At 41.4% G+C, this 21,952-nt stretch overlaps 2 protein-coding genes across 2 annotated transcripts; one reads left to right on the top strand and one right to left on the bottom strand.

Annotated features, from left to right (window-relative positions):
- Window positions 1-2,693: 2,693 nt before the first annotated feature.
- On the top strand, window positions 2,694-4,757 carry LOC121308292 (nuclear receptor subfamily 0 group B member 2-like). Its single transcript, XM_041240606.1, has 2 exons — window positions 2,694-3,407; window positions 3,971-4,757. The coding sequence occupies exons 1-2, from the start codon at window positions 2,858-2,860 to the stop codon at window positions 4,210-4,212; spliced, it is 792 nt and encodes a 263-aa protein (XP_041096540.1). The 5' UTR covers window positions 2,694-2,857; the 3' UTR covers window positions 4,213-4,757.
- Window positions 4,758-11,026: 6,269 nt separating this feature from the next.
- LOC121308309 (keratinocyte differentiation factor 1-like) lies at window positions 11,027-21,249 on the bottom strand. Its single transcript, XM_041240636.1, has 4 exons — window positions 20,613-21,249; window positions 16,536-17,623; window positions 14,794-14,868; window positions 11,027-12,037 (listed from the first exon to the last, which is right to left on the bottom strand). Exons 2-4 carry the CDS (start codon window positions 17,602-17,604, stop codon window positions 11,934-11,936), a joined length of 1,248 nt encoding a protein of 415 aa, XP_041096570.1. The 5' UTR covers window positions 17,605-17,623; window positions 20,613-21,249; the 3' UTR covers window positions 11,027-11,933.
- Between the last annotated feature and the right edge of the window lie 703 nt (window positions 21,250-21,952).

A 21,952-nucleotide genomic window follows, 5' to 3' on the forward strand; every position in this document is an offset into this window, starting at 1 on the left:
ATGCGAGTCAGAGCTGCAACTGAGAGCTGCTGTCAGGCAACAATGAATAAATGCATCAGTAATTATAGATCAATATATTGTGTTTTCATTTTAAATGAAGAGGTCGCCATCAATCGTTCCTACAAAGCATGTATGAAAAATGTAACCTTACAAATACAGAAATGCAAGTGTGGTAGTGTGCTACCAGGTTTTACAATGAGAATACACGGTTACTATAATGTGTTTCTGTCAAAACTGCACACAGACCAGTATAGCAAATGAAAGTGCATAAGTAAGATCTATGAAAATATCCAGGCTATACCTCGGCCTCTGATCTCCACTGCTGCGAGGCACGGCCAGGTGCTATGCAGTAGTGCTGGGCTATTGACGGCAAACATCTGTGCAGGAGGGAATATCGACACAAGCACAAATAAACCAGCCGAGACTGAAAGCCACACTTGTTTTCTGTTTGTGACCAAACTTTATTCAGTCCATTGTGATTTCCATTCAAAAAAAGGTCTGATGAGCTGATGGTACAGTGTGTGACTGTAATAATGGCACACCAAGTTAAGGAAGCCTATAATACGCTATCTATCTCCTGGCTGGGTATGTTAATGAAGTTCCTCATCAGCATGTCAGTGGCAGTGCAGTGCTTTTTTCTATTATAAATAAATCATTTATGTGGTAAACAGCAGACTGTGATCTGGAACCGGCTCATTGATTTCTGTCCTGTTGGTTTAAGTGCAGTTCAGAGCCTGGCCTATTTTTAGAACAAAGCACACAAGCTTAAAGAATTAAATAGTCATGCGTGGCTTAGTGCCCAAATACAGTTTTAAAATATATACTCCCATGACATATTGTATTGGTTGTAGTAACCCTTGTTGAAAAACACCCGATCTGATGGTGTAAAAACCCAGTGCATCAAAAATACTTTTGTTTTCAATTTCTGCAGAGCCAAACCAGAGATTGAGGGGATCATTTCTAACCCTCTACTGTAGCAAGTATTGCATCCCTATTTGGCTCACACAGAGTGGCACTGAAGCAAGGTCCACTTTTTCAAGGGGCAAGGTAGCTGGTGCCCTTACATCTAACAATGACTCCAAACTGGACTGTCAGCTCATCAGTGTGATTGAATATCGAATGGCTATTGTCTCAAAAGTGTGTGCTACATATGGCACGTGCCTCTAGTTTAATAAAGTCCATGAGAAATGAGCTGCAGAATCTGGGAGAGACTGAGGGACTCAAAGCTATGGCCTGGACTGTAGTGGACAGCAGGGGTTCCACAACTGGGCGGCCAACAACACACTCAGTGTAAAAAGGACAAGGTCAAATATTTAAGATGCTAATTTCACAGCATCAGTTTATACCTGTTTGCATCCGTGGGCCAGCCACTAAGCACCAAGGCCACTGGATTACAGGCCACTGTATACAAGCACTCTGCCCCAGATAGGCGGTGAATAATCAGTGACACACTGCAGGAGAGGGGAGACAGGAAAGGCAATTCCTGTTTTCTGTGTACCGGTACTCACAATAAATTACTTCCTTTATCAGGGAAGCTTTCTGTGCTAGGTACGACAGCAATAAAAAAAGATACATAAATAGTTGTGTTATTGTGTTATCTCAGCTCCCAAGCTGTAGTGCTGCCATATATCTGAGCACAACAGTTTGGCAAAGAGACAAAAAAAAATATTGTGGTGAATCTGGATGCCAAACTAGGATTACGTTAGCCCAGGGGTGGCCAAAGTTCCACTCCTAGTCTTTGTTTCAATGAAATTGTTTAATTGAACCAATTAAACCTCCATCCAGAAATTGAAGTAGTTCATTATATTATTTTACCTGACAAACCTGGAGCGGAATGGCCCTCCAGGACTGTGATTGGACACCCCTGCGGTAGCCCAGTAACACTGTCAACCAATCATGGTTGAGTGTCATCATTTCTGGGCCAACATAAGACCTTTACTATAAACCAGCATTATTGGGTTACTAGTCCCCAGACTGAACTACCAGTCACTTCCAAACTAGGTTCGAATTATACTTCAGTAAACTATAAGAAAGATTGGTGACACAAAGACCCAGTCAAACCAAGTTCTATATATAAACAGATGAACTATGTTGATGTCAGCTTTTCTTCTGTTTTTTAATTTAGGTATAATAACTCACATGATTTTAAGTGTTCTGTGGCTAATTCTAATCATGTTGAGAGCGTATTTTGTCTAGCACTCTTTGTATGATAGACTTTTGTAAAGACCATTAAAAGGATAGCGACATTTTAAGTCTAACCCAGAGGTATCTCACGAAAGGCTTTTAAAAAATAAATCTAATTATTATCAGCAGCAGTACTATTACAATATTCAGCATCACAAAAACATATAGAAATCTACCCAGACTACTACTCAAGGCCATGTAGGAGTGTAATTTGTCAGGTTTGCTTTGGCCTGCTTCCAACTCATGAGGTGTGATAGACATGCACTTGATTGCACACCAGGCCTTGGTAGCTTGGTACAGGTTGGGTTAATGACTGAGGTTGTACAGATAAGGAAAGCCCTGCCTCCAGCAGACTGTCAGGTTTCATTGACTCAAGCCTATTGGCTCCACGTGGAGTGAATCTACACAGCCAGATGGGCCAGGGTCAGCTTGTTTTTCAATGACAGAATGTTATTCGCTGGGGTCAAGGTTGGCATGTTACTCTCAGGGGAAAGCCTTTATAAATAGAGCAGTAGAGCGTGGAGACAGGTGCATAAGGCAGCCACTCTGGAGTGCGCAAATCCTGATTCCATTGCAGAGACGAACATTTCTAACAGTACACAGCTGTGCTGAGTGATAGAGGGAGAGCCGAAGCACTTGAATTGATAGTTACTGTCCTTGGAAGAGAAGCACGATGGCTTGCTTTGAGGAATTATACAACGGCTGCCGATGCGCCAGTAATGGGGAGCAGCAGCCAAATGCCATCCTTTACAACATCCTGAGCCAGAAGGAGAATCGCAAGAGCAACAGCAACTACCACAGCTACAGCGTATCGCAGCGCAACTGCCACTGCGAGGTCCGGAGGTCAGTCTGCCTGAAGACCCCCGTCCAGACCTGTCAAGTGGCCTCTGACGTCCTGGTGAGGACCGTCAGCTTCATGAAGAACCTCCCCTCTTTCCAGCAGCTCCCCGGCAAGGACCAGCTGTCCCTGCTCCAGAGCGGCTGGGCCCCCCTCTTCATCCTGGGCCTGGCCCAGGAAGGGGTGAGCTTCGAGGTGACCGACTCGCCAGCCCCCAGCATGCTGAAGAGGATCCTCCTCAACGGGCAGAGGGAGGATTCGGACAGGGCGCACCCCACGCTGGCTGGAGTGCAGAGACTCAAATCCTGCCTTAATAAGTTCTGGAGCCTGGATCTCAGTCCTAAAGAATACGCATATCTGAAAGGAGCCATGCTCTTCAATCCTGGTGAGCAGTGGGTTATTTCTTTACAAGCTATCTGCAGCTCAACTGGAATTCAAACATAACCAGCTTTGAATTGTATGCAGTGTATATTTACAATATATTCAAAGCGAGTTCCCCAGCTTATTAATAATTAAGAAGATGATTTCCCAAACCTGAAGTAAAGATTAAGTTTGTGGCTTTTAAACTGAATCAATTTAATTTAAAGGTATATTTACAAAAAACAAATCTAACAACAGTATGAAGAACTAGTTGGCAGTGTTACAATGACCCCACTAAATGTATGTAAAGTACAGTGAGGTCCATTTTACTGCCACATGCATAATATTATAATCCCAGTGAATCATAAACAACTATATGCATGCCTGCCTGAATGTTTCTATTGTCAAACTTGTAGAGAACAACAACCACTGAAGGGTGTTTTTCAAAATGATCAACAGGCTGTTTTTATATAAAGGACCTAGATAAAGACCGCATATTTATAAATACACACCAGTTGGCCCCTTGCTTCCAGCTGATCGCTGTGCTATGCTAAACGCCTCTTGTGTTTGCCCCTGTGTTCCCCGCAGACGTCCCTGGGCTCCGGAGCTCGTTGTTTATCGAGAGCCTGCAGCAGGAAGCCCAGCGAGCCCTTCGCGAGATCCTGGTGCCTCTTCACCCCGAAGACAGGGGGCGCTTTGCTCGCATCCTGCTTACCGCCTCCACCCTGAAGACTATCCCTCCAGCCCTCATCACCGAGCTGTTTTTCAGACCCGTCATCGGCCAGGCGGACTTACTTGAGCTGCTGGCGGAAATGCTCCTCGCTAAATAAACGAACAGAACTGGGGTGTGGGCGATGCACGGAGTGTGTTTACCGTCCGCGTTATCGCTATCACTGGCGGTGCTGGGCACAGCCTGTCAGCCTGCTTCGGAGTCGGGCTTCAAAGCAGCTGGAGTCTGGAGTCGACTCCAGTGTGTGTGAAGGACAGGGGCACGGCAGGAAAACCAGGACAGAAACTCTGAAAGATAGACTGGGTGGACTCGGATAACCGAGTCCTGTGGATAACCAGTACATAACCAAGACAGTATGTCATATTGTCCGCTCTTATGAAAGTGTCCCTGTGCGAGTTCATGTGTAAAAAATAAAACACATTACATATTTACTGTATGCTATGCTGTATACAAGGCACACTGTTCAATGCAGGCTGTATTCATATATATATATTGGGCAATATCCACAACAGTTGGATAAGATGGCAAGTTCGTTTGTTAGTGCTGACTGTTAGAAATGACTTTTGCCGAGTTATGTTAGTATTTGTGTTGCTGTACAAAAATGTGTCTGTGTGTGTCTTTAAATTATATTTTAAATATATACGAGATGCTTTGAAAAGCCTTTATTTTTCATTAAAAAAAGACTAAACGAGAAAAATCCTGTGTGTGTGTCGGCCTGATACGCCCAATAACAAAAGCGCTTCACCTGATATCCGCAAAAATGAAAGTGTGATATAAATGGAGGGATGCACAAACTGACAGACAGGCCCCAATCTCTCTAAAATCTGGCACTATCAAAGGTTAATACCAAGTTCCATCACAATTTAATAAGCGGGTTTTATGAACTTAGTAAAAATCATAAAAACTGATGAAGCCATGAACTACCATTAAAGAATAGAAAAGGGTTGTTTTTTTATTTTTTCAAACATTTTGAGTGCGCACGGTTTTGATAACTATGGTAGGAAAAATAAAAATGAACAAGTCTGTAATATACCTGTGATAATGTCTAGCTGTTTTTCTTAATGAAGGGTAAGAGAAAACAAGAAGAGTTCAACCCCAGGATGCTGATGTAAAGTGGGCAGGTCACACGTTGTTTTCTGGTTGATCAGGGGGCCAATCCCTTGTCAGAGGTTGTGCAAATAGATTACACCACTTGTTTTGTTTTTAAACGTGATGAAAAAAGCTAGAAATAAGCAAGCTTAGCAATCGTGGCTCTAAATACAAAAATTGTAGCAGCAGATCATTGCACAATGTAAAAGTTTCCCATAGCAAATGTATTAAAGGAAAGTGAAAGCATGGTAAGGCATAGCAAGCATTGCAAATTACAGCATATTAATAAACATGACAAACCAGGGAAAACAACGTTAAATGCATATAATAACCATGTGAAAACTGGTAAACGCGTATAAGGATACAGTCTGCTGTAACACTAACATTTGATACACTTAATGCAATGGAAATATCTTTACTTTTTTACAAAAAGGATCAGCGATAACGACAGTATCGTTGCTATAAAGCTGCTACACCACATTAACGAAGGGCTCTTTCAAGTAATAACCTTAAAACCACAACCCCAAATCATAACTAACTTCTTATAAACCCTGGAAAGCAATAAACGCAAATCAATGACCCATCTTACTATTTAAGCAGGAGCAACTTGAATTCCCCATTGCTTCTTAGCTTGCAGAACCTGTATCTCACAATAGCACACAGCGTTGACTGCTGCTCATTACTGGAGATGGGGGTGACTGGCTCCTTTAGCAACCCACTGAAGAGCTTTCTGTAGCTTGTTTGTCTGAACTACTGGAGGTTCTCCAGTCATGAAGAAGACCTTGGGCTGACAGGTAGCTGTGGGTGAAAGGCAGTTTGTCTAGGCCTTGCCCTGCTGAGTGACTTACCTGCATGAACTCATGTTACAGACCTGAAAAACAAGGCAGATTACTTCCTTCAGCCCTCACTGAGCAAACACAGCACAGGGACAAGCTAACGGCAGGGTAGGACGGTGCCAGCCGCACACCTGGGAGTAACAATTTAATTGGTGCAATAAATCACATATTAGTTATGAGCTAATGGGTGTGGAAACTGTTACAGCACTGGTATGGCATTGAACTGCATCATCATTTGATGTCCCTTCTACACTCAATAAGAGAGTGGGCAAAAGTATCACCCTAACAAGTAAACTACTCTTGATTAAATGGGAAGGACGGCGCCTTTCAGCAAATAACACAAACTGGGATTGCTCTGCGCAATTATTTATTGCTGTCCTTATGAACGGTTACCCTGGTAAATGGTGTGCACAATGCATTGTGCAGTTTTCCCATGCTTTTGTTGAAGTGTGCCTCTGTCATAGTTTGCCATGCTTTTTAACATGCTTGACCGCACCTCTCTGAGCTTTCCAATACTTAACAATTCTCTATTACACTTTGCTTTGCTTTTATTGATGTGAAGTTTTATAAGGATGCATACAATGACTCACTCATGTTTCTCACAGTTGATTTTTGTGCTGCTGTTGTTTGGGATAAGGATGGCTATATCCAGTGTAATTGTCAGGTTAGTTTCAGGAAGGAGTCTCAGTAACAGGTCTGAGTCGTCCTGCTGGTTTATGCTATTGTTTCCACTCTGTCTGAAGAAAGCATTAGCTGAAATGTTGGTCTACTTTGCTTCTTTTGTATTGTAGTTTAATCTATATAATATGATCTAGGTGGATTTAGTTAAATCTGAAACCTAATTATACACTGATTGAAGTATTTCAGATAGAACAGCAGATCCTTGGATAAGGATCAGACAGGAAATATCTTGACAGGAACCATCCTTGCAGCCAGCACCATATATCAATTAGATTTTGAACTAAGAAGGTAACACATTCATTTGAACCTTCAATCAGGGGTAGCTACCACAGTAATCAAGCCAAGTACATTTCACCCCACCTCAGTCCCCTGCAGTCAGGGCTATGCTTGGAGTTGACCTCCTTGTGTTGTTGAATGTTGAACTGCCTGCACCAGCTATGAGACATTTCAAATTTGTGCCCTGAAATGTGAGGCGGGGCACCAAAACCAAGCTAGTCATAATGCAAGCTTACTGTATATCTCCAATAAAAATATTGCTTTTAAATTGCAAGAGTTTCTTTCCTAACTAAATTCTGGATGTAAATTAAAGTGGGGCTGTGCGATTTCACGTTAAAAAAAAGATCAATATATTTTCCTGTGTAGGCTTTGTTATTACAATGATTTTTTTTTTTTTTTTTTTTCATTTTGTAGGAAAGCAGTTCTCAATAGATGGCATTCAGTCAAGCACTCAGTCAGCGATTCCCTGAAAACAACGAGCTACTGGTATTTAAAAATCTAAAAAGCAGAATATAATTACCCAGCCTGACCTAAAACCGTGATGCCCATTCCAAGCTTCATCACTTTCAAACAAGCTGTTCCCAAGATACAGCCTTCGGCAGCTCACCCAAAACAGCCTGCATTCACAGCGTGGATCCCGAAGGATTGTTTTAACAATTAAATACAATGTTTAGCATGTGGAAATCACCTCTACATAAAGACCTTAATGGATGATAATTATAACATTAATAATAATAATAATAATCTAATGATGTTTTTACACAGATAACAGTTTTGCTTATTGATTGGCGTCCTCTAGTGGGAAAACATGTAATTACAGTAACTTTAAACAAGTCACACAGGCCTTGTGGCATTATTATTATTATTATTATTATTATTATTTATTATTATTATTATTATTATTATTAAAGCTATTTAAAATTAAGGTAAACTGAAAAAAAAACTGTGATATAATACAAAGTTTCTTAAGCACTCTTGGGATGTTCGGTTCTTAGCATTATATTGTAATTTTCCACTTTTAAAAAATTACTGTCCAGTATTCCCTATTGAGCGCTATAAACAGTTGAAACTCATTGAAGAGCACAGTACACTTAACAGTCCTGAGCTGTTATTAGATTCTTCAAGGCGTTGATGCAATTATTACAATACTCATGAAGCAATGTAGATATTTCAAAGCCCTAATTATGCGCGTTACTGTTTCATAGTGAGTTACAGGTGTGTCATTAAGGGTTTACATAGCTTTGTTTTTTGTATGTCCAATCCTTTTCTGACACGTTATTATAAAGCTAATGCTTTACTGTAACTTGTTGATTTTGTATATTCGTGTTCGGATATACAGGACTGACACCCAACTTTAACGCAGAGCGCTGAGCTGCGTGCTGGTCTGTTGGGCCCGTATTTACACATCACATGGTTAATTAACTATTAACAGGTCCAAATGCTTGTGAGGGTGCAGCTTTGAAACCAGAACCTTTCACTGCGTTTACAGTGACCTTTTTACTCGTGAAAACCAAATACGTCTTCAAAGAAAGAAGCCAAACAAAATATAAACAGAACACTCCTTTCTATGGGACACTTCAAATACGGGACGATAAACAAAATTTATAGTACCCCCCCCCCCAAAGAGTTCTTAACAGCATTTACATGCTTCAGTTACCGCTTGCTGAAAATGTTTAAAACGTTTTTTTTTTCGTTGTTTGTTTTATTAATGCTCCATAAATCTCAAGAAAATGAAAGGGGCTCTCCTGGCAGGATTTGTAGGCGGTTTACAGTCTTGGAAATGATCGTTGCGAGAGAGGGGCCCAGGACGGGGTGTTCAGGTCATGATTGAGGTGGGCTATCTTTGCACAGGTGTGTAGGGGAGCGCTCCACCCAGAATCTCACTGGCGAGAATATCAAACAGAAACTTGCAGTGAAAGATGTTTTTTTTATTATTATTATTATTATTATTTAAAGTTTTGACATTTTTATGTTTATTGTTTGTGTTTTTATGTACAGCGCTTTGTGATGACTTGTCAGGAAAGGCAAAAAAATATTATTATTATTGCAAAAGTCATCACCAGAATGCAATACAAATTTAGAAATAATTGAGGACTGGTTGAAACTGAACCCTTCACCACAGCTGGTCCTAGGGTCCCAGTCCACTTATCACTCAGTTGAAACCAGACGTGTTTAACTTGAGAGTGGATTAAAACTCCAGCCCTGAGAGGCTAGCTAGAGAGGACTTGCCTCTTTGTTAGCGAGCTGTGACAGGCCCCTGGTTTGAAAGCTGACCAGCCGTTCCGCTATCCTGCGCTGCAGGTTTGAGAGCGGTCCACCCCCTTGCACAAGCTCAGCCCAGCAATTCCCCATTATAACTATTAACGTTTTGATATTTTACCGTATTGTTGACGATTAATCAGGTTTACAAGCGGGGTGATCGTAAATTTACAATACCATCGGGAGACACACACACACACACACACACACACAGTCACACTGCAGAGCAGTGTAGTGCAACTGGAAGAGATGTTTTTAAAAATCAAACACAACCAGGGTGAGAAACTCTGAAATCTCACAAGAGTTTAAGCAGGAAACGTAAACAATTACTCATGGTGGTAACCCGCACATTATAGGCTGGCGTTAAAACTTCTTTCATTGTTCGCAGTTCAGACCCTGAGTCAGAGCTATCAATAGGGTTTTGCAAGCTCGTGTTTCAAAACGGGATCGTCTGGTTTCTGAAACAATCGGATCATTTATAAAAGCAGGGTCTTTCAGAGCGCTTCAACGCGCTATTCTATTGAAAAGTGGAGCTCTTCAGAGCGCTGTTTTTTTGTTTGTTTAATTAACTACTTAGTAGAACAAGCTATCAAAGTGTTTAAATACCCCGTTGAATTAAAGAGGTTTAATGAAGCGCTTGGGATAATAAAACAGCCCGATTACTTTCTTTTGACTCAGACCCACGAATGCTTTGCTGTGCAGTGTAACGCAACGTGCCAGAGGGGTGCAAAGAACAATGCAGGCGAAATGACTCACTTCGTTTCTGTTCGTGCAGCTCTCCAAACCAGCCCTACAACATCTGCAACACTGCTCCAGGACAAAACCGAGCAGCTTTCACCGCGGAGGCGAGCTCTGAACATTCTTGGACTGCTTACACAATCCTATTTGAAAACCATCTGGGAGCAGGAATACAGAATATTATGTTTGCAAGACAAAAAATATTATGCTTGATTGCTAAAATGCATACGTGACAGATAAGAGGTATGGTTAGGGGGAACACTTCTAGAACATACTGTTTGGATGAATAGACGATGATGTTGAATTTCTAAACACAAATAAAACCTGCACTTCTTTTGTGACTCACTACTAAGCAGCTGCTGGTTTTTTATGGCAAAGACAGATAGAAAAAAAGGAAACTGTGGTCAAATTGCGCCCCCCCCCCCCAAAAAAAAAAATCCCCAAAAACACATAACCTAAATGAAGTAATTTGTTGACAGTTAATTTTCACTTCGATACAGTGCATGTTCAAGTGCTTTGCCTGGCACTCGGGAGGAACACATAGACCACGTTGTGCAGGTTCTCTTACACACACACACGCGTAATACAGGTCTGATCAACTATGTGTATAATCGAGAGCTGCAACAACGGAGTTAACAGCAATGCAACATGAATTGCATTTACAGCAGGCATCTGATGACCAGCCTCTTACAATGAATCAGACACGAAGAGCCTCGCCATCACGTGACTGTCTGCTGATCTAGACTGCTTAAACAGAACAGCTCCTGAACGCAGAGAAATAAAAATAATAATATACAGCTACTTACTCTTCAAATATGCGATTTCACTTTTTTAAATGTTTGTATGTATAGGAATTGTTTGGAATTAGTTTATTGTTATTTTAGTGAGTCTGGTTTAGATAGGTCTCTCTTTGTATTAGTTCCACACTATTGAGATGTACCTGTGCTAGCCCTGTGGGCACAGCGTTAATAAACTAAACTAACCTAGGAATAACACCATGAAAGGGGGAAAAAAAAAAAAAAAAAAAAACACAACCCACATGCATTTCAAAATTTTTATTGTTTACCCTTTCTTGACAATACAAAAACTATCCTTAACTCAAATGTCTTCTCCAAAATATATACAAACGTCCTCTTATTTATATACAGCTATTTTATACAGCTAGGCACAGAAAGGCAGCATGCTACAGGTAGATCACTGTCCCGCAGACAGCAAGGAACATACCCAGTGATCACGCACAGCTACAAACTGGTAAGAAAAACACACAACGCTAAACTTTGTACTGTACTGCCACATTTACAACTCCTATTTTGCAGATGAACAATTGGAACAAATCTACCTTTCTACACAATACGACTATAAACACATATTGCACTATATAATTTATTACATTTCAGAATCCTGCTGTTTTAAGCTATTTTTTTTTTTTAGAGAAACAAAGCTACAAAAATATTCCCCAAAGTACATTTTTCACCCTTCTACTAAGATGATATGTTCAAAACACTTCCAAAAAAACTGAAGGCAGAGAAACAAGACATCGCAGATCCAAAAATCCATGAAATGCTCACAGGCCTGTTCTCAGATGTCCCTGGACAGGAGTGCCATACACATCGCTCGGTGCTTGAAGAGATCATTCCAGACGAGATCCTGTCACATACAAATCTATTTTATAATCTGCAGTTCTGTCAGTGGCAATTTGCTGTTACCCATCAACAGGCAATTCACTTGTTTAACAAAACAGCAAGCTTTAAAAAGCAGTAGTACATCTCCAATAAGATATGGGGGGAGAAATACGCCCCCACGCATTCTGGTGTTGAGACAACAATGCGGAGACAGAGTGGGTTCACAGTAAGAGAGATGCTGCAGGCTCTCAGTCTGCAGAGTCTGGCAGACAGGCTCTCTCTTATAACTGCTGGACTGCAGTCCGGGTACAGGACAGCCTTCAGGACACCGATGTCCTCAGGAGGGTTTTGAGCAATGGAGCCCCTGATGAGTTGGTTTCAGTTTCTGGGAGAGAGCTGTAGTTCGCTGTTGGAGACCCTGAAACTATAAAACAGAACAGGAGTTACACAACAAAACAGAGCTCATCATAACTCACAAATTCTGTCAAGAAATAGATTTATACTTTGTATAATATTTTTCAGGTGGTCCGTGGAACCCTACAGTCAGGGATAGAAATACTACTCCTAAAGCATAGCAGTTTAATCCATTCTGGGTTTTACTAGGAGCTTGTTAGTCACAGTGTATGGGTAACAAGCTCAGGTGTGTCTTATTAAACTTTAATCCAGGAACAGATCAGACTACTATGCAATGAGTCTTATTTCGATCTCTGCTTGTGCAAAAAAAAAGGTGGTTTAACATTTCAAAGCCAGTAGTGATTTAAAAGAACTTAAGTCTACAATAAGAGCTTTTAATTAGTAAGCCTGTTGAAAAGTACAGATTCTTACCTTTTGATAACATATCATGAAAAGCTGGTGAGCTATCCTACCATATCTGCATCCTCTCTCTCACCCTTAACCTCAAACTGCGTTCCAAATGCCACAATTTGGATTACAAGACCTACTGAAAAGCCCTTAAGAGTTGAGTTTCTGTATTGAAGGAAATACAGAAATGAATGACACTGTGTGTGCCGATAGCTGTACTCTTAATTGCCCTGAAGTATTTATCAGCACTACAGCAGTAAAAATGTCAGCACACCTGATGAGAGGAAAATTCCAATCCGGAATTTAATTGCCATCGATTTGGTGTGCCACTGTAAAGGTGAGGGAAGGACAGCTTTTCTTGCTTTGAAATCAACACAATGAACAGATTTATCTAATACCTGCCGATAAATACTTCTTGCAGGCAATTATGAGCAGGTGTGTCAGCACACACCTATTAATGACACAATGCAAAGAAAAAATGGCAAGGGGTTTCAACAGAACTATTCATCATATCAAACTGGCAACACCAGATGCTTAAGGTCAAGAGGTCAATACTAAAGTCAATGGGATGATATATATATTTTTTTTATTACAGGCTGTGTTAAATATTAATCTATCATAACTTGCATTAGTGATAAGACCAGTCTTATAAAATGGCAATGAAAAGGGTAAACAAAACACAGTAGTTTTATATCGGATACAAGCCACTGTTCTTCTCTGCCTATATTTCTTTACAGAGCTTGGAAGTCTATAGCTGCACTGATTAACAGTGCCAAGCCTTGCAATTGCTCTTTCAAACTGCGATGCACCTCTTATTAGTCAGATCCTCCTACAGATGTAATTGCTCATCAATGAGAGGTTCAAGGCAATCCATCAGCTCAATCTTATGGCTTTTTTTTTTTTTAATGCCTACTACTTCCTTCTGCGCTTTACAGTAAATGGTTGCAGGGAATTTCCTATTTCAAACTTCGCAGGAATTGTAAACAAGATCCACATGTATAAAGGTGTGCATGTTTACTCAGGAGGGAGATTCCATGTCAGAATCTGGGATGGATGATCACAGCCTCAGAGTAAAAGCAATAAATCTTATTTGTTGGATCGCTGCAGTGACCAAACGAAAGCACGAAGAAGCTCTTCATGAAGTGTCTGCTATGATAACGTGGCGTCACCGTACTGTGCAAGTAAAGCAACGTGCACCCACAGAACTAGATCAGAAGAGAAACACGGAGGAGCAAAAGTGTATAGAACACAGAAAGAATATCCACAGAGACTAATCAGCAAAGGCACATTTTCAAATTAAAAAAAGGGACAAGACTAGCAAGAAGTGACCCAAATCTTTATAAGAAAAATAAGGAGATATCTAAAGACTCCTGATCTTTGTCTAAAATGTGTCTATTGTAGATATATGCTCATTGTTACTTGGTTTATGTTCTTGCAGTTTCATTTTTAAATTTAACCACGTTCCGTGGATATTAAATTTGAAGGTTTTGTAGCAATAGCCGGGACAAATGCTTATTTTGCTGTGACTTTCTGGGTCTAACTGTCTATACATCAACACATACAGGACCCCCAAACACAGGCTAAAAGCACCTGGAACCTGCATGCTTAAAGTACTTGCAATGAAATAATTCAAACTCTCTTACCTGTGGTGCACTGTCATTCTCTACATGTAGGTGTCATGTGCAGTTTTGAAAGAAACACGCTATAGCAAGCATGCATTTTCATTTTAATATATATGCTAGCATGCTAGGTTTTAAAAAAGAAGCTGTTTAAATGCCTTACTTTCAGGAAGTCTGATTTCCTAGTTCGCATCAAATCCGGTGTGTCTTTGCAAAGCATGTCACTGGCTGTAAAGCAGTGTGGTCAGTAAATAGGAGAAGCAGCTGGTTTGTTAATGATAGTACCAAGCTCATTGAAGGGGGGACAAATTCACTCCGAACGCAGAAGTGCAAGACTCCCTGAAAACTCAAATTCAGCTTTTCTTTAACCCAACCTACATGAAAACACATGCCAGCTGTAACATACATTTCCAAACAGAGCAGATTTAGCACAATCACTAATGTAGCTGGACCTAAACTCACAGCTTACAACTCACACACGAGTCAGCTAGCTCAAAATCTATTGAATTCATCCAAAAAAGGATCGGATTATCTTTTCAACGGAACCAAGTTATGTAGTAATCAAGGCAAAACATGCAGGACCACTAGCCATCTGCCCCAAGACATGTTTGAGAGTATTGCAATTATCAATTTTAAAAAGGGAACAAACAAAAAAGGGTTTTAACACTAAGTCTATTGTAAAATACAGAGATAAAAAGCATTGCTTGATCATGTACTGTCCTGTTCAAAGTAAACTTTAGGATGTACATCTGTATCTTACCTTGTGTGCTCTGGAACCTCATGTTCCGCGCAATTTTGTCCGAACTTGTCTCCTCTGAAATTTTAACCTCAAGATCTGTATTGATTAGATGAAACAGCAGTTACTTGCAGAGCACAACAAGATCAGCAACCATTAAATGCATTTTTGTACCATTATCATTGCATCAGAATATACTTTTCCATTTACATGTTATGTTTTGTGTTGCATTCTTTAAAAGATAGCGATATACAGAGAAAAGATCTAATAGAAAAGGTCAGGTTTGTTGCTTCTGGGATTGGTGTCCTCCTATTTCCAAAAACCTGGTGATTTTAAATAACATGCCCTATTCACAAGTGTATAAGGACAATTTTAAAGATTGTTCTATAAGAGTGTTCTTGAATCTTGAATAAACCCCCCCACACAGTGGAAAAACTGTTCCATTAACTTCAATCTTAATTGAATTAATCAAAACGGGCTTTGAAAAAAGTCCTTAAAAAAAACTTCACTTAATTTTTGAATACCTGAACAAGGTGCAAGGTTAAAATCGATGTACAGAATGATCTATAAATTTGGTTTGATTATTTCTTGTACTTCAAAATGATTACGGATAAAGCTATTATCAACAGTAACCCTGTTTAGGAGTTAAAATAACGAATATCACAGCGATTACGGTGATAATGTGAAGCTGATAAATCAGCAATTGAAAATGCAAATACTTTACGGTCCTTGACATTCAGGTTCTCATCGTGCCAACTGAAAATGTGTTAAGCAGCACACTTTTAGCAGAGTCAGTTTATACCAACATAGTCTGCATCACTGTGGATTAAGCAAACAAACATTAAGGATCATGTGTCAAAACACAGAGCTCGCTATGCGAGCATGAGTAATCTACTAGCGACTCTGGCAATCCCAGTTCAACTCTGCGTGTCTTAAGAATGTCAACACAGTGTAGAAAAAACTGGAAACAGATCCATCAGAAAAACGGTTCTAGCGCAGTTTAGTCTGTAGTTTTTATAAACTTCCTTTGCAGTCAGCAATAGCACCTCCGTACTTCTGCTCATGAAGTGACATACCAGCAAACAGGTTTTAAAAGAGGGGGAGGGGGAGCTCCTGGTACATCATGTCGCACAGTAAAAAGGAAGTTAGGGCTTGGTTCACGTTACATGATATCCTCAACATTGCATTTAAAGCGACATCTCTGGCTACTGCAGAATGTTACATGTTTCAGCCATTCTTAACTGACCTTACAGCACTACAGAAAGTGCCCTAGGGTAATGTTAGTTTCACAGTCCGTTTCACAGACCACGATTGGCTACCTAATGTTTTACTGGATAAGGCAAATCAAGACTACTGATCAGGGTCTTTGAAACCAGCCCACAGTGTCTTGTATAATTAATCTTTCTTACTAGAGTGGTCTGCAGTTGTGGGTTGAAATACCTAGACCTGTGTGCAGGTTAGCCCCGCCTCGCCTTTATGATATTTATTACCACTAGTCACATTGCTTAAGCACCAACATTGGACTACCTTACCCTAGGCACTGTAGCATTACTTGGTTCAATACTAATTCTAAACAGGGTCTGTAAAATCAGCTGTACATTTAATATTAAAAACAGAACACCTCAACTGGTGAAAAATCCACGAGGAATAGGTTATGTTACTCAGAGCATCGCTGCCAATCTGCGTTAAAAGCTGCAGTGTCTGTGGCATGCATCAGTTGGTATATGAAGAAGTCACAGAAAACAAACAAACACAAAACTTCTTACTGTCCTGGCTGATCAAGGAGGACTCTATCATTGTATCGTTTCCGCTGTCCGGCAGGTGGTTGCCGTCCCGTCTCCTGCGCTCTTCGCTTTTGCTCTCGGAATCGGATTTGTGAGGGTCCGGTCTCTTGGGCTTCCTGGTGCTGATGCGAATGACCCCGTGGACCAGCCGACACTCCGCGTCCTCCTCATCCAGGTTGTAGATGCTGGTGATGTCGTTGATGAGCTCTGTGATCTCGCTGGTCCTCTTGAAGAAGGCCGAGTCCGAGGTGCACTTGGCCAGCTGGTCAATCTGGTGCAAGCTGTAAAGCTCCAGCAGCTTCTGGGTGATGAGAGAGTCTATGTCGGCGCCGGACCTGTTGAGTTCGTCTGGATCCTCCTCAGAGTATTCGATGGAGTAGTATTCGTCCGAGCCCCGGTTGCTGGGGTCGCCCCCTGGCAGCTTCTCCGCACTGCTTCTCCTTGATCTCAGCGAAGGTCGCGAGGACGGGACGCTCTGTTTCTGGCTGACTGAGCCATCGACGTAGACCGGGACCCCTTTAAACTTGACGTCGGCGTAGTTGAAGCTGTGGTTAAGGGGTTTCTTTGGATTCGCCTCCATGGGGACCCCGCAGGTGGGATTCGAGACCGAGATGCCGTTCTGTCGTTTGGGCTCGGGGGTCTTCACGTCGTCCGTGCAGGACTCCGAGCGGGACACGCAGGGGATGTAAAAGCTAGAGTCTGCCTTGTATTGCCCGCAGGTGACCATGCAGCAGATCAGGTCTTTGCATCGTTCCCAAGTTTCAGCAGCACACGACCCACAGGTGGTGGCCCTTGGTGGACTATCTGCAGTGCCAGGGATGAAACCGATAATCTCCATTTCTTTCCCGTTGGCATCCCGATGCTGTGCTTTTCTCAATTTACGTGCCTTGGACAACTTGGGCAGTTCTGGGGTCAAATCCCCGAGGACCTCAAGGCTTAAATTACTGTCACTGGAGACGCCCAATCTCTTCGGTTGCACATCTCTCACTGGGGTGTTCCTCTGGGCTCTGCTGGTCGGTTTTTGAGGCGTCCCTGCACTGTTCCCAGGCATAGCTCAAAATGTCAGAGACCTAAAAATCAGGAAAGTTGTCATGTTAGTTAAAAAACAAGAGATGTCCATTACAAGCATAGCCCCTTGCAAGAATACCACTGCAGGGTAATCATTTTCTAGGTTAAACAGAAACTTTGTATGGAGTATGAAACAGTTATGCTAGCTAACGTATTCTTGTTTAGATTCACTTTGTACGGTACTCCTGTGGCCTCTAAAGGGCTCTCAATCATGTCTTCTCTCCAAGTACAGCTGGTACATCAGAGTGTAACCATTAACCTGTCCCCCTGCAACAATCTTCCCGCAGTGGATCGTACCGAGTTACCTCTTATATCAACTTGGGACACAGTGTTGCAGGGGAGGCTAAACTGGGTACTCATTTCTAACTATTAAAGTCACCAGGATGTGCTAGAAAGGGATTTGAAGCAAGAAGAATGCATTATTTACGATAATTCAGACATCTACCAAGTCGCTCCTCATTAGCATGTAGAATAGTTACAAAATGAAATGGGGGGGGATCCTTATATGGAATGCCAATACAGCTGCACCACAACAACGTTTTATTAATTAGCCAAAAAATGTAAGCAGCAACAGTCAGCCTTTTTGACTGTTTGTGCAAATTAAACTTACAGTAGCTTAAATTGTCAGAACTCAGCTAACACTGTTTTTAAAATGCATGAACATTCCATGAGAAGTGTCCTTCTATTTCATGAAAAAGGCAGTCATCGATATTTACTGGCAATCCCAATTTTGAGTGGCGAGTGATGGAAGTAGTCTGGTAACATACTGTACATGGAACAGCCCATGAGCTACAACTGAAAATATTTTATGAAGCAATAATACCCAGCATAGAAGTACTGGGCGGGTGTACCTTCCTGCAATCACTGGTAATTCCCGACAAGGAGGGTGTTATTACAAATACATGCAAATAAATGGAAAATATGGAATTTGCTTTGTTTTTCATGCATTTACAATCCCCCCCCCCCCCCCCCCCCCCGTGGGAATTATTCTTTAAAAGCCCCTGCTTTGATTTCCATTTGGCAAACAGTAACAACTTAAATCACACTTTCACATGCAACACATACCTTCGACTAAAGCTGAATATCTTGGCTGTGGAGCTCAAAGTGGTGTCAGTTTTTTTTTTTTTTTAGCAGAGGCATTATGAGCAGACTTGGAAACTGCAGGAGGCTTAATATTTTGATTATCTGAAAACTATTTTTATTTTATTTAAATCACATGCATCTAATGTTCATATTATTGTGCTCCTAATACGTTGTCCAATATGAATGGGGTGATTGGACAACCACTAAATGACATGCGTGTTGCACAGGGATATTACTTCCAGCTGCTGTCAATCGCTTCCAAGGCAGGTTATAAAAGACGACAGGACCGTTCTTTAACCAAATAGCTTGAGGTTTCCTGGCCACAGGATGAGCTGTATACACACACACTATATTATATATATATACAAGCAGGTTTATCGCCAACGCTCCTGCACAACACATCTGCACTTAAAGCCTGCAGGAAATTCTCATCCTGTATTCATGTTCACCAGCACCATATTTAAAGATGCAGCTCACTATGTGGGGGGAGGGGGGGGCATCTTCATGCACTTTTGTATTATTTATTAATTTTCAGAATCATTTTCTGCTCCGGTCTTCAAGTCCTAGTGCACACCATCACACTACTTGCCCAATTAAAGTGAAGAAACCGAGACAACACAGATTACAACACACAAAGGAAAACCTCTCCCCCAAGGTATTGACCAGGAGTGAAGCTTCATTAAAACACAATGAAGTACAGCATTGACGACATTTCTCTTGGTTTCCGCTCTACCGTACAAGACACTAGCGCAAAGACCTACTCCATATCCCTGAACAGAGGATCTTTGAAAAAGACTACCAATAATGAATATTAACAGAGCTGGCAATGAGACTCCTATTGCACAGCCGTTTGAGCCCCTCCAGGTTTTACTACGAGTTTAACGTGACACACCTGAGCCTGTTACCTAGTGTGGCCCATGAAGCTTGCATAAACACCTGGACAGGGTGAAACTGCTATGCAGTCGGAGTTGTATGTCCATCTCTGATACATAATGTGGTTCTCTCAACTGTTGCAAATTGCCTGCTGTTTTAGTCGACACCTACTGTACACAGACTAGTCTGTTTTCTACAGCGCTGACAAGGCCAAGTAATGCAATAGAACATAATTTCACTGGTAATGTTGCAGTAACGACACTGCAAGTGGTGTGATGGCCGGTGTGCAGTGTAGCGTATGCAGAGTTAACATTAGCGCTTGGGCACTGTTGCAAGAGTCCAGTTGGAATTAACTGCAAGGGTGAAGACAACATGGTTAGGTAGTTAGCAGAAAAACGACAGTATCGAGCGAGGGGTGCCTTTTGAAAAATAAAATCAGGAATTCAGACATGCACGGACTCAAGCATATAAAAACATAAATCGGCGCTCAGAAAAACACATTTTCGGTCGAAGCAGAACAATTTTAAAGCCCCCCCCCTCTCTCCCTCTCTCTCTCTCTCTCTCAGATAAACGCCCTATAAAGAGAGGATAGTTATTCCGGGTTTTGCCTGTATTTGTTCCCCACAGCAATGATGACCCAGGTAAACAGGAAAGGACCTGCAAGGCCTTTGCAAACGGGACCGGCAGCACCAGCATTAATAAAACTACCAATCCAAGTTTGATTCGGATCTTCAATTAGACCATGTTATGATTAATCACGTGTTTCTGAATTATTATTTTCGGACTTTCAAAAGCCTAGGTGTCCGTATTCCCAATATGAGGTTGGCAGCTACCCGGAGCCTGTATTGTGCTAGATTAGTAATAAGAAAAATGAGATGAATATTGCCTATGCATGCAACTTTGTAAACTGAAAGGCTGTTGGCGTGGTGCCGACAGTCCCACGCCATCGCTTCACACGACTTGATAATCAGGGATAATGATAAAGTCAAGTCCAAATTCAAGTTCTCAACCAACAAGAGCGAATTTGCGACTTACCGCATAGGTAGGAGACGGTCCTCCCAATTCTCACTTTCTGTTCTGTCTGTCTTTTTTTTTTTTTTTTTTTTTCCTTTCTTTTTGTAATTCCGGAAGTCAACCTTGTCCTCCCGTTCGCAGTGTTGTTTTGGCCGGAGATTGTGTGTCGGTTTTCCTCGTCGGGAGAAGCGCCGAGCACCTGAACGGTGTAGTTTTCGAGAGATTTAGACTCTCACACCATTAGTTTAAATTCAGTCCTGAGCGAATTAAATACGGCTAATTGAGCTGCCGCGTTCCCGTTCCATCTGTGTGTTACCTGCGGCTACAGGTAAAAACCCTACACCCACTCACAGGTGAGCGGCGACGTCATGCAAACAGCTAGGCGACCAAATAATGCACCTTATCTCCACACTATACCCCTTCAAGTCCATGCATTATACAGCCGTTTGCAAAATGAGTGCATGGTTGCCGTCTTTAATGCTTTCAATCTCGTACATAACACGTTTTAAAAATGAACTCACGGTCAAAGTGATTGCTTTTGTGAATGAAGGAAATAAGACATCGTCCGTAGTGTTATTCTAGCATTGCAACATGCTAGTTCACAACTAAACTCGACTGCGTGATCCGTGCTTAGCGATCATTCCCAAAGCAGAATAACTTGTTAATCATAAACTGCTAGGGAAATGGTAAACGTCACCAGATTGAGGTTATTAAAACTCAGTGGGGGGGGGGAACAAAAAAAAAACTACAGTTTACATATGAAAGCGCGTTCATTTTTTGTGTTGATATCAATGTAACAATATTTTGTATCGCATATGGTTATTACACATATTTTCATTACAAAAAATGTCAACAGATCAATTGAAAAGGATCAAACCGATTAAACTTCATATGGTTATGTTGCAAAGCATTGTGGGGGGTGTAGTCTTGGGCGAGAGACGTGATTGGTTTGGGAATTTTCTGAGACAACTGTCTGTGAAGTGTAAAATGAGATTTAATTTAAAAGTCGAGTCTGACCTATATTGCTCATTAAGCGTACTTCTGGTGAATTAAACACATTGTACCTTGCCATTGAATTTGAATATTGCTAGCCCTAGACTGGTAAGTAAACTAATGAGACGAGACATGGGGTGGATGTTTTTACAGTATCAGGCCACCAGGTGTCACCCCAGTGACATACAGTAGCACTAGATTACTCAATATGGCTGTTATAGAAGGTGCGTTGTTCCATGTAGGGGTTTTAGCGGATCTACGAAATGCTTCCTTCCTCAAGAATATCGAGTCTTTTTAAAGTATTTTTTATGTGCAAGCTCCGGAACCATCAAGTACACTGCAGTGTGTTTTCAGCAAAACAAAAGGAA

This window comes from Polyodon spathula, unplaced genomic scaffold (assembly GCF_017654505.1).
Source record: "Polyodon spathula isolate WHYD16114869_AA unplaced genomic scaffold, ASM1765450v1 scaffolds_633, whole genome shotgun sequence".
Lineage (NCBI taxonomy): Eukaryota > Metazoa > Chordata > Actinopteri > Acipenseriformes > Polyodontidae > Polyodon > Polyodon spathula.

What these genes read in the sequence shown, in the direction of transcription:
- LOC121308292 (XM_041240606.1), top strand. Translation starts at nt 2,858, where the DNA reads ATGGCTTGCTTTGAGGAATTATACAACGGCTGCCGATGCGCCAGTAAT. An exon ending in AGCCATGCTCTTCAATCCTG is followed by an intron (nt 3,408 to 3,970) that starts GTGAGCAGTGGG and finishes TGTTCCCCGCAG; the next exon opens with ACGTCCCTGGGCTCCGGAGC.
- LOC121308309 (XM_041240636.1), bottom strand. Translation starts at nt 17,604, where the DNA reads ATGCCTGGGAACAGTGCAGGGACGCCTCAAAAACCGACCAGCAGAGCC. An exon ending in CTCCTTGATCAGCCAGGACA is followed by an intron (nt 14,869 to 16,535) that starts GTAAGAAGTTTT and finishes TAATCAATACAG; the next exon opens with ATCTTGAGGTTAAAATTTCA. An exon ending in GAGGTTCCAGAGCACACAAG is followed by an intron (nt 12,038 to 14,793) that starts GTAAGATACAGA and finishes TCTGTTTTATAG; the next exon opens with TTTCAGGGTCTCCAACAGCG.